The sequence below is a fragment of the Nymphalis io genome, chromosome 26, assembly GCF_905147045.1.
Source record: "Nymphalis io chromosome 26, ilAglIoxx1.1, whole genome shotgun sequence".
Lineage (NCBI taxonomy): Eukaryota > Metazoa > Arthropoda > Insecta > Lepidoptera > Nymphalidae > Nymphalis > Nymphalis io.
Genome location: NC_065913.1, coordinates 5,281,015 through 5,292,516, shown reverse-complemented (window position 1 = coordinate 5,292,516; position 11,502 = coordinate 5,281,015). Strand labels below are relative to the sequence as shown.

The window sequence follows — 11,502 nt, the reverse complement described above, 5'->3', positions numbered from 1 at the left end:
AATCTGAATATTTTATAGCAATCATATTTGTATTTCGAACATTTTACTAGACTTATTTTAATTTTTTTTAAATTGTTAACACTTAAGCTTCGTTAATAGCCAAACCAAAAAAAGGAAATCAATGGACAAACAGGGAGAAAATGGCTCTAAACCGATTTATGTTTGCCTGTTCTTAGATATTTTTGACATGAAAATTTAATGATGTTTGCACGGGAACCGGCCATCTTGATCACCTATGGTTTATACTTCAAACCATTATCAATCAAACTAAGCAGCTTATTATAGAAATTTGGTAACAATAAAATAACGATAAATGAGCCCAAAGTTTAATTCAACAACGTTTGCATTTGGTTTCTTCGGTGACAAGGCGTTCACCTCTCGTACTCATGAGGCATTCAAGTGAATTACCGCAAGAATCACAGCCTCCTTGTTCACAAGGATCCCTATATTCTTCCTCCTCACATTCATATTTGACTTCACATTGCATGTTACATGTTACAACCTTTTTACCTTTATATCTGTTACCGCATTTATCTTGACATTCGTCTTTCGCTTCGCATTGAATTCTATTTGAGATTCGAAGTAGTTGCTTTACAATTGGTGATCTTAGTACGTTCTTATCATTTAATCGTAGTTCTTGATTGTCTCGAAGTTTTTGGAGTCGGTGTAACTGCTTCGCCTCATTTTTCAATTGGACATATGATTTCGTTGTACTTTTCTTTAACAGGTTTTTTACCTTTGGGATTAATTTTTTTAATTTTTAATTTAACAAATCAAAGTTGTTTCGAAAGTCTAGCGGCTTTAAAGCGCTTGAGTTCTGGGCTTATCCTGAGTTATGCCTCGGGCGAATGAGTTTTTTCTTTCAATAAATTGTCAGGCCTTACTTCCTAAAGGTAAACTGTTGCCATGTTTTCGATCTCTGTCGTCCCATCGGATTGTAAGAGTGATTTATAGAGGAGAACGCAGTTTTTAAAATTAGCTATGGCTGAAATTCGATTAGTACTCAAATAAATCCAATTGAAATTTCAATTTCAAAATTGAATGTATGGATATTTGCTAGTTAAAGTGATTTGGTTTAACGAACTGATGAATGAAGTTTCGTGGATTGATAGCCTCTCGTTAGTTTCGCTATGATTGTATAACCTAAATTCTAAAATAATATTGTTAGAATTATTTACAACACTGACTATGTTTTTATTACACAAAATAAAAACATAGTAACTATAAATTATTAACGGATAATTCCAAAAATACAGCATATATTTGTATGATCCAACTAATTAACCTTGTGCTAGATGATAAGACGATGAGAAATGACCTAGGAAATAGTCCGAGGTCGGTCTATATATTTTATTAAAGCCTAGAGTTCAATTTTGTGTTTTTTAAAGATAGAGAATCTTTTTCTTGCTATGTATGAGTGTATTTTGTTTGTATGTATTGTATTGCATGTGTCATATATTTGTTCAGCCTTAAAAATCTTTCAGCGGATGCAGAATTTTATCTTCAATAAATAAAAAAGTTTGATTTTTCGGTCAGATAAAATAACGTCTAGTCGAAAATTCACTTAAATTGTAAGAATAGAAATATAACATCACAAAACCTTATGTTGTAACAATAGATGCGGTATATGTCCTATTCCATATTCATCGCTGGTTTCCGGAGAACCAGCACGATACTTCTGATCTTTTTCAGCATTCCTTTTGGAACCAGTTTCTAGTATGACGAGAAGAGGCTGCCTGTTACCGGATTGTTTTTGACTTAACAGATTTATAAGGCTCGATAAATCACGTCTCGATTTTTGACCATCGGCTTGCACCTGAAACTAAAATGTAAGATATGAAGTTAAATATCCCAACCTGTATTATTATAGCTTATTGATTGTTGACAACCTATCACAGAATTGGAAAAAAATGACTTCAGAGATTTTTTTATAATCAATTTACTGTCTTTCTTCCAATTGACAAAACTTTAAATAAGCGTAGTAAATTAAGAGATTTCAAGATGTTTGTAGCACTGAATTTTTACTCTCAAATTAAGTTGCTCAATTTTGAAAGATTCTAAATTTTTTTATGAAATATAGTTATATACATTAAATTATTAGTTACATGCATTAAATAGATGTCTATTAAAAGAAAAGTACTTACAAAAAACAAAAGACAGACGGCAACATTTAACATTTTTTTCCATAAGCCCATTTTGTCTTATTTCTTTGCCGTTTAACCAAAAAGTGTTTTGTTTTTAAAATTCTTGATAATGTATTTTACGCTTCGCTTATTTTAATCGATTTTAATCCGTATTTTCTAATAAAAATTTTATGCGTTCTGGACTATATAATGTTGTGTGTGATAATTGTTTCCCAATTAACTGTTTAGTGTGAATTTTAATTGCTCTAATCCATTTTGTTATGTTTTAGTAACCGTTGATGGTCTAGCATTCGAAAGAACAATATTATAGCATCCGTGTTTAACAGATTATGCAATACTAACTGCCCCTACTGCACATGTGAAAATTAGAGTTTCTTTCTCCGCAAAGGCAGTACAGCCTTCCTAGGACCACTTTTATATTTCTAAGTTAAAAAATATTAATAAGCAAGACACATTATTCAATAAAAGGTTTTATGGATTATAAAAAGCGTTGGTTCGTTTTTGTTCGAGTGTTATATACAGTAACAGCCTGTTAATGTCCCACTGCTGGGCTAAGGCCGCCTCTCCATTTTGAGGAGAAGGTTTTGAGCTTATCCCACCACGCTGCTTCAATGCAGGTTGGTAGAATACACATGTGGCAGAATTTCAATGAAATTAGACACATGCAGGTCTCCTCACAATGTTTTCCTTCACCGCCAAGTACGAGATGAATTGTAAACACAAATTAAGCACATGAATATTCAGTGGTGCTTGGTTGGGTTTGAACCCACGATCATCGGTTAAGATTCACGCGTTCTAACCACTAGGCCATCTCGGCTCGGGTGTTATAAACAAGATATATAAAATTTGTACATGTTTAATATATGGGGTGTGGATTGACGAAAGTGTATCTTAAGAGTTTCTCGCCGGTTTTAGCTTAGTAGAATGTTCATGCCCAACCAGCGATAAATTAATATTTTACTTAATAATACTAGTAATTTATTTTATTCCAGTAATGACTTGTTTTCCATGGAACAAACTTTGTACCCATATCCAACGGCAGCGTGAACAAGAATTGCGGGAAAAGCTCGTTTGGAATACTTTTTAAACTAAACTGAGATATGAGCAAAGAATTTCGTGTTCCAGGGCAATATAATATCAAGTTCCAATACCCGAGTTTTCTAAAGCATTCCTCGAGACATTCCTGCGTTCAGGCATGCCTTTGAGCGCCTTAAAATATTTTATCGACGCTGTCTTCTCTAGACGACATTTTAGTGCTTTTCGCGTATTCGGTTCCCTGATCAGATTGAATTGTACGCGTTTGGAATAAAATTGACTTGTGAAAATTTTGCGCTGTCTATATTGTCAGTTTGAAGAGCAGCCTCCTGACGTGTCAGTGTTACTTGAAATTTATGTTAGAATCAAATGTATATTTTGTTTTTTGTTGTATCTTCTTAATAAATAAAATTAATGTTTGTTCTTTTGATGAGGTATTCTGAGTATCTAAGGCTTAAGAATTAGTATGTTTGTTCTTTAATATAAGGTTTTTTTATGTCGCTTGTCTATAATATTTGTTGTAGGGTCTCGGAAAAATAGTTCTAGTAGAATAAAGTTAAGTCTAGACTTGAATACTGTGTTTTCAAATATTCCTCTTTTTTGTCTTTGTTACTTTTGCATTATGATGAATGAGATAACAATATTGTAAAATATATTAAATTTAATCTTAAAAATTTTATACATAGCTTCACACAAACTTTTGTCTTGAGAATATTAGAACTTTAATAAATTATTCTACGAAACAATTATTTTGTTTTAATTGTATATTTGATAATGACTATAAATAATACAGTTTTAATATTTTTTTTATTTCTTTTTATCTGGTATTTTTATATTAGTCGTATATCTACATGTATATAAAATGTTATTTGAATTCAAGTTTTGGTGTACTAACGTATATTATGTATTTATAGTACAGTATTTAATTAATGGAATCGATGAGACTTATTGGGATGAATTTCTTTATAATTGCTATTTTCGTAATTTATATAACAACAATATTCGAAAATATATACTAATATCTATATTTATTCAAGTCATTAGCGTGCTCAAGGAAAAATAGCAACGATAAAATAATAAGAAAGATTGAATTTATATCATTTGAGTTTTATTTCCTCAAAAGCCACGAGGGCGGCATGGTTTTACCACACTTTGGTTTTTTGCAATACGGTTTTTTTGGCTTCTTGCATATGTCATAATCATCATATTCCTCCCTGCACGTTATAGTACAAGTGTACCTCTTCAGACGACATTTCCTCATACAAACATCCAATAATTCACATCTAGCACGTAGAGCTTCTCGGAGAATATTTTCGGTCTTCTCAAAGAGCATCGCTGCATCTGAATCGACTTCTTCGTTCTCTTGCGTCGTCTTAAATGTAAAAGTTAAAATTGATAATTTCAATCATGAATATTTTAAAAAAAGAACACTCAACAGTCATTTTCTATTTTCTTTTAATGATTTCTATCTAAACGTAAAATTTGTAAAGCAAAGACCAAGATATGTCAGGAAGTTAGACTTTCAACTTTCACATTACTTGGTAATTTGCATGTTATTGTATATGATTGTTTAAATTCTTTCTTAAGGACGAATATATCTTCTCTTTGAACTAAAGATATGATACATGATACAAGTACATTATAAACAAGCTGCCTTAAAAAGTTTGTTTACTATGAAATAATTTTAAAATGTCATTGCTACGTTCAAATTCTTGATCATTAAAAAAATATAAAATAAAAATATACTCTTAAGATATGGTAGAAATTGTAAAGTTCCTGATCCTGCGGTGGTTGAACTGGGCTTATTTTAGGAATTATGACGTCACTATCCGGCTCTGGTGCTCCGACGTTTTCGGCATGTTTATAAAGTATCGCTATCAGCGGTGTCTTTGAGTTATAATTCAATATTCTCTCCAGGTTATTTCCTTGGCTGTCTGCGGATGCATTCTGAAAAATATGTAACAACAAACAGTGCAAAATAAAAAAGGTACAATTGCAGATAAAAAATTAAAACCAAATGTCCTTCTGAGCAAAGACCTGCGTGCCTCTTAATGGGAAGATTTTTGGTGTTTATTGGAACAATCACCACGTTGCTTTCATACATTCCTGATGATATTTTTGTTAAATTATATTAAAAAACATTAATTTATTAATTTTAATAAATGTTTTTCTATTAACGAGCATTTGAAAATATAAAATGCTTACAATTTTGTCATACACTTTCTAGGAGGTCGGTTTTTGTGCAAGCCCGTCTGCGTAGGTACCACTCACTCGTTAGATATTCTACCGCAAAACAGTAATACTTAGTATGATTGAATTCCGGTTTGAAGGGTGACTGAGCCAGTGTAACTATAGGCACAAGGGACATAATATCTTCGTTCCCAAGGTTGATAGCTCATTGGCGAAGTAGGGAATGGTTAATATTTCTTACATCTTCAATGTCTATGGGCGGGAGTGACCGCTTAACATCAGGTGGCTCAATAGCCCGTCCGCCTACCTATAACATAAAAAAATAAACATTCATACTTACTTTTAAGGAAAAACTTAGAAAAATCAAAATAAACTCAATACCCAATTGCTTGAACTTCATATTGATAAGAAGTAAAACTAAGATTTATGATCACGCATGAAGTGATTTAATTAAAGGACAAACATTCACCTTAATTAATCAGCATACGTGAACAAGTACGATATTTTCTAAGGCTCGATTCACACTTATAAGGTTTATTCAAATGTTAGTTTCATTAGAAAGAGCACGTTTCGTGTAGGAGGGACCTAACATCCCTTTTTAAACCTAACCTCCCCAGGTTAGGTTTAAAAAGTAGCCTATATGCTTCCTTGGGGTTAAAGTTCATCGATTCAGTGATTTAGTCGTAAAAGCATAACAGATAGACAGATTTACTTTCACATTGATAATATTAGTGTAGATTAACTAACTTATATAGTAATAGCTAAGGCTAAGGCTTCCCTTTTGAGGAATAGCTTTGTGGCTTATTCCAGTTTGATGCTCCAATTTACATATTCGACACGATTTGCTAGCTCTGTTATTATTATGCACTACAAACAGTTCTAGATTAATATATCTTAATTTATGATACAATACTATTGCATTTAAATACTTCATCCATACATTTAATATATATAATATATGTTTTTCTTTTTTTATAATAATATTTTGTTAAGAGAAGAATTCAAGAAAGCGAAGAGCGTTAGCGACTTTTTATTCAAGAATAGAAGCCTAATATCAAAATACTTTATTAAACTATATAATAAGTATCCAACGAGATAATTCATAATATAATCGACTTTTACAAACAATTGCATCGTTCATGTGTGATTGAGAACAGAATTAAAAAAAATGTTTTTTTTTTGTATATGAGTCTTGTTACTTGAATAAATAAATTATTATTATTATTATTTAATATACGCAACCTGGTAAGACATGATGGCATTGCTAGATGTATCACTCCGCACATAATGAATACCTAAGATGTGACTGATTGGGCCATTAGTATTTTTAATCACTATTCCAATTTTTTTTTATTTTACTAATTCATGTTTTACTTATAATAGTTTATTCAGGTAAAATATCGCTACTTTATAAACAAGACAAACTTACGAACGAAACTATTCCCAATTTGTTAATTAGCTGTCACCTCACTGTAATCTGTTTAGCTAATTATCTTAAGTTTATACAAAGTTGTTTTGTGAACTTTGTAAATTTGTATTACGATAAAATATTAAAATATCAAGTGCCGTTTTGGGATGGTCTTCTTCTTTCTTTAATTTCTTGATAATTTACTATTAATAGCCTATTCCAATCAAAAAGAAGTTAACAGAAAAAGAACTTTGATATTTAATTGACGCGATATCATGTCGATCTTGAATAATGTATGTATCATTATGGACTCGCAAATATTTCGCATTTTAATTGTCGGCAGTGTTATCGAAACTTTTGAGGTGAAATTAAAATGGATGAAGTATTTATGTGGAAGAAGAAGAGTTGTTAAGAAATGTTTGAAAATATTTAAAACTATGTTTTATTTGTTTCATTCCATAATTATTTTAACAACAGACGTTATATTTATGTCATTATATGATTTTTATAAAAAATCATCGATCAACTGTGAGGTATGGAAGAATGTTATAGTATAATATTTTGTTTATCTTTTTAAAATTAATTCTATAAGAGATTTAAACGAACATAATTAAATCACAGAGAAGTTTATCCTTTTAAACATTGCTTTCATTAAATTTTAGTAATTAAGTCTTTCCATGAACGAACTCTATTCAAAAGTTTCCACTGTAATAAGCTTTCAAAATTCTGCGAAACCGAAGAAAACTCAGTCGAAATCTCTGCCTTACTAATATCATAAATATAAAAGTTTGTATTTTTGCGTGTTTGTTACTCAAACACGTAAAAATGACTAGACGGATTAGGATGAAATTTTGAATAGGGATACTTAATACCCTGACTTAATAGGCACATAGCTGACCCCACTCACATGTGGCTTGGACGAAGCAACGAGTGGTAGCTGAGTGACAAAATGTAACCACAGGCACAGGCGGCACTAACATATGGCTATATTTATAGATGGTAGTGACCTACAATAATCTCGGTACTTTTGCGAGACGTTATCATAAAGAAAGTCGATAGTTTTATAATATTTTGAATTTTATCTTAACACAATTTTTATTTCACAATTGAACATCTAAACGTTTTCTAGGATCATGTAAAAGCGTTCAATGCGAACACATCACATTGTCCCCTAATAATAATGTCCTCCAGACCGATTTCGGCCACGGCGGCCAATCTTAAGAGAGATTAGCCGATTAGATTAGTAGGAGATATTATAGTGCACAAGTGTGTGCGTGAACACAGGTGTACTCTGTATTACCTAACTCTCATAATCCGATGGGACGGCAATCCGACACGACCGGAAATAGTTCAGGCGCAGGACCATCAGCTTTACGTGCTTTCCAAGGCACGAGAGTATATACATTTCCTACATCCAGACCCCGGGCTGCTATTGAGAATTTTCTGACGAAAAACCCAATAACTTTTAATTAGCCCGACCTGGGAATTGAACCTAGGACCTCCGGGTCAGCGGCCTTATATCTTGCCACTAGACTAGCGAGGAAGTCAAGTTCCATAATATTATATTATGTACTTAAATTCACGTATGCACAACAGTCTTAATAACCATTGTTAAGCATTGTTGTAGTTTTTACATTGATTGATTTAGTACTCCTATAAAACATTTCTTCATATTTTTTTAATTCAGTTTAGTCATTATTAAATGTGCTTGATGTGGTCCTTTATAAATTAATGATCATATATTATTTAAAACATTATTCCACTAAACATTATTCTTATATACTCGTAAGTGTGTATCCTTCATTGGAGATGCTAAATAAATAAATAAATTGCTAACCTAGTAGCAGGCGACATAAAAAACAACAAACTTATGCTTGGCCATGGTATTAAGAATCACAGTTTCTATAAAAACCATTTATGATTTTATTAAATAATATTAAACTAGTTAAGTAATTGTCACTACTTTATTCAATGCAATATTCTTTTATTATCATGAATATACCAAGTCGTTCCTTCGAAAATGGGTGAATTTCAGTATCAAATCGTTCTCAGAATAGACGACGCAGGCTTAATTGAATCCAAACCAACTGACCGACTGAAGTTTGGTCTGGTCTGGAATAACATTAGATAAGATATATTGAATCTCTATTGATTTAACGAGACCGGTCATTTTAACGGTCGTCTGCGTTTTATCTTAGATATTACGATGTAAGTTGTTGTAAGAAAACCAATTATTAACCGACATAATAAAGTTGGTCTGCTCTTCCCGTGTATTTATTGTGTGGTTTTTCCAAAAATTATACGACTAATTTTGATTGTTCTTTTACGCAATCTATATAGCTATCATGGTACATTAGGTAGGTAGGTCTGGGTAGCAGCAGCAGTACTTGGTATTGTTGTGTTCTTGTTTGAAGGGTGAATGAGCCAGTGTAAATACACGCACAAGAGACATAACATCTTAGTTCCCAAGGTTGGCATTAGCGATATAAGCGATGGTTAACATTTCTTACAATGCCAATGCCTATGGGCGTTGGTGACCACTTATCATCAGGTGGCCCATATGCTCGTCCGCCTTCCTATTCTATATAATAATATATCACTGCAGTTTGTCGCGGCGTTGCAAGCTCACGCACGTACCAGTATCGATTGGAATTCATATGTAATATCGACATTATAGTCTGATATCTTCATGATATTAGAGCACGGCTGAACTGTGAGCTCGCAATGAATAGGTTTCGCGCACTTTTAGCAGACGCACACGTAATTTATCATACTCGTTCAGAATATACTATACTCTTACTATATGCTATATTTCATATTATTTGCTATTTTATAAGAGATTAATTTTTTTTTTTTTATATCGCCGGGAGGGCAAATGACTCTACTCCACCTGATGGTAAGTGGTAGTAGAGTCCAAACGCGACGACGGCCAGTACAGACGGGAAAAACGTTCTGCACTAGCCGCCTTCGCCTTGCCGGCCCGCAAGATGCCTCTTCACGCCTCGTTTGAAGGAACCCGGGTTGTAAGAGGAGGGGAATACGTGAGCTGGTAAGGAATTCCATTTTTTGGAAGTGCGACAAAGAAAGGAGTTGCCAAATTTCTTTGTTCGCGATGGAATTAATGTCACAGTTAGGCGGTGACATCGAGAACCAGCTCGCGTGGACTTAAGAAGGAAGGGGGAAGCAGGAATTAGAGAGAATAATTCCTCAGAGCACTCGCCGTGATACAGTCGATAGAAAGCGCTCAGTGCTGCTATCTCACGACGCAATTGTAAAGGTTCAAGGGTGTTTGTGACCTTTACGTCGCCAATAATGCGTACGGCACGTCGCTGCAACCGGTCCAAGGCCTCAAGTAGGTACTTAGCGGAGCCATCCCAAAGGTGCGAGCAATATTCCACGCAAGACCGTACCTGTGTTTTGTACAGCAGGCACAGTTGTTGTGGCGTGAAAAAACGCCGCACCTTGTTCAAAACTCCGAGTTTCCGTGAAGCTGTTTTTATAACAGCCTCGATGTAATCCCTTGGACTAAGGTCGCAGCGAACGTCAATCCCCAGCATGGCGATTTTGCTTTGCATCACCAGCGGAGTACCACAGAGGGAGGGAAGAGGGGAAAATGTTGACTTTTTCGCCGTGAGAGCGCATACCTGTGTTTTCTTGGCATTAAACTCAACAAGATTATCAGAGCCCCATTTGGCGATGAGATCTAACGTCCTATCGAGTTCAATGACAAGATTCTCCCGCCTCTCCTCAGTTTCCGCCCGCCCAGCCACTGCGCGTCCGTGGTATCCACCATGCACTGTACTATCATCTGCATAGCAATGTATGTTCCCAAGGGAGAGCATATTATTGATATGCAAAAGAAAGAGTGTGGGAGATAGCACAGATCCCTGGGGGACCCCAGCATTCACTACATAGAATTGTGAAGTGCAACCATCTACTAAAACACGAAGGCTACGCTTGTGTAGGAAGCTGGCAATCCAGGTGCATAGCTGAGCAGGCAGACCATATGCCGGTAGCTTGGAGAGAAGACTTCTGTGCCAGACCCTGTCGAAAGCCTTGGAGATATCGAGGCTGACAGCCAACGATTCTCCATGCTTGTCGATAGCTTCACCCCAGAGGTGTGTTACGTACGCTAGAAGATCACCTGTGGACCGTTTTGGTCGAAACCCGTACTGACGATCATTAATTAGACAGTGATCTTCTAGGTAATGGATCAGTTGGTTGTTTAAAATCCGTTCCATCACCTTACAAAGTACTGAGGTGATAGCTATTGGCCGATAATTTGCCGGGTCAGACCGATCCCCTTTTTTGGGAACCGCTTGCACATTAGCTCTTCTCCAAGCCTCCGGCACACTTCCCGAAGAGAGAGAAAGTTGGAACAGGCGCGTTAACACAGGAGACAGCACCGCTGCGCACTTCTTCAGCACTATGGCTGGTATTCCATCGGGACCGCTAGCTTTCCGTACATCAAGTGATTGCAGCTCCGCACGCACATCACGTTGCCTGATTTTAATGTCAGGCATCGTATGGCCACATGCAGGTATTGTAGGTGGCAGTGCACTACAATCATCGATGACGGAATTGTCGGCAAAGAGTTTAGCCAGGAGATCAGCTTGCTCTTGCGGACTGTGAGCTAGCGATCCGTCCGGATTTCTGAGCGGTGGCAGCGAAGGTTGGCAGAAATTGTTTTGCACAGACTTGGTCAGACGCCAGAAGCTACGGGAG

At 35.1% G+C, this 11,502-nt stretch overlaps 2 protein-coding genes across 3 annotated transcripts; both read right to left on the bottom strand.

Annotated features, from left to right (window-relative positions):
* Positions 1 to 312: 312 nt before the first annotated feature.
* On the bottom strand, positions 313 to 2,305 carry LOC126778571 (uncharacterized). 2 transcript variants are annotated; one of them, XM_050502245.1, is made up of 3 exons: positions 2,145 to 2,305; positions 1,601 to 1,822; positions 313 to 736 (listed from the first exon to the last, which is right to left on the bottom strand). In XM_050502245.1, exons 1-3 carry the CDS (start codon positions 2,193 to 2,195, stop codon positions 332 to 334), a joined length of 678 nt encoding a protein of 225 aa, XP_050358202.1. In that variant the 5' UTR covers positions 2,196 to 2,305; the 3' UTR covers positions 313 to 331. The 2 variants fall into 2 exon arrangements, with proteins under 2 accessions (XP_050358202.1, XP_050358203.1); XM_050502246.1 differs by having other exon boundaries at positions 1,601 to 1,816; positions 2,145 to 2,298.
* A 1,960-nt stretch (positions 2,306 to 4,265) lies between these two features.
* On the bottom strand, positions 4,266 to 5,852 carry LOC126778593 (uncharacterized). Its single transcript, XM_050502273.1, has 3 exons — positions 5,710 to 5,852; positions 4,926 to 5,126; positions 4,266 to 4,551 (listed from the first exon to the last, which is right to left on the bottom strand). Exons 1-3 carry the CDS (start codon positions 5,767 to 5,769, stop codon positions 4,288 to 4,290), a joined length of 525 nt encoding a protein of 174 aa, XP_050358230.1. The 5' UTR covers positions 5,770 to 5,852; the 3' UTR covers positions 4,266 to 4,287.
* Positions 5,853 to 11,502: the final 5,650 nt, after the last annotated feature.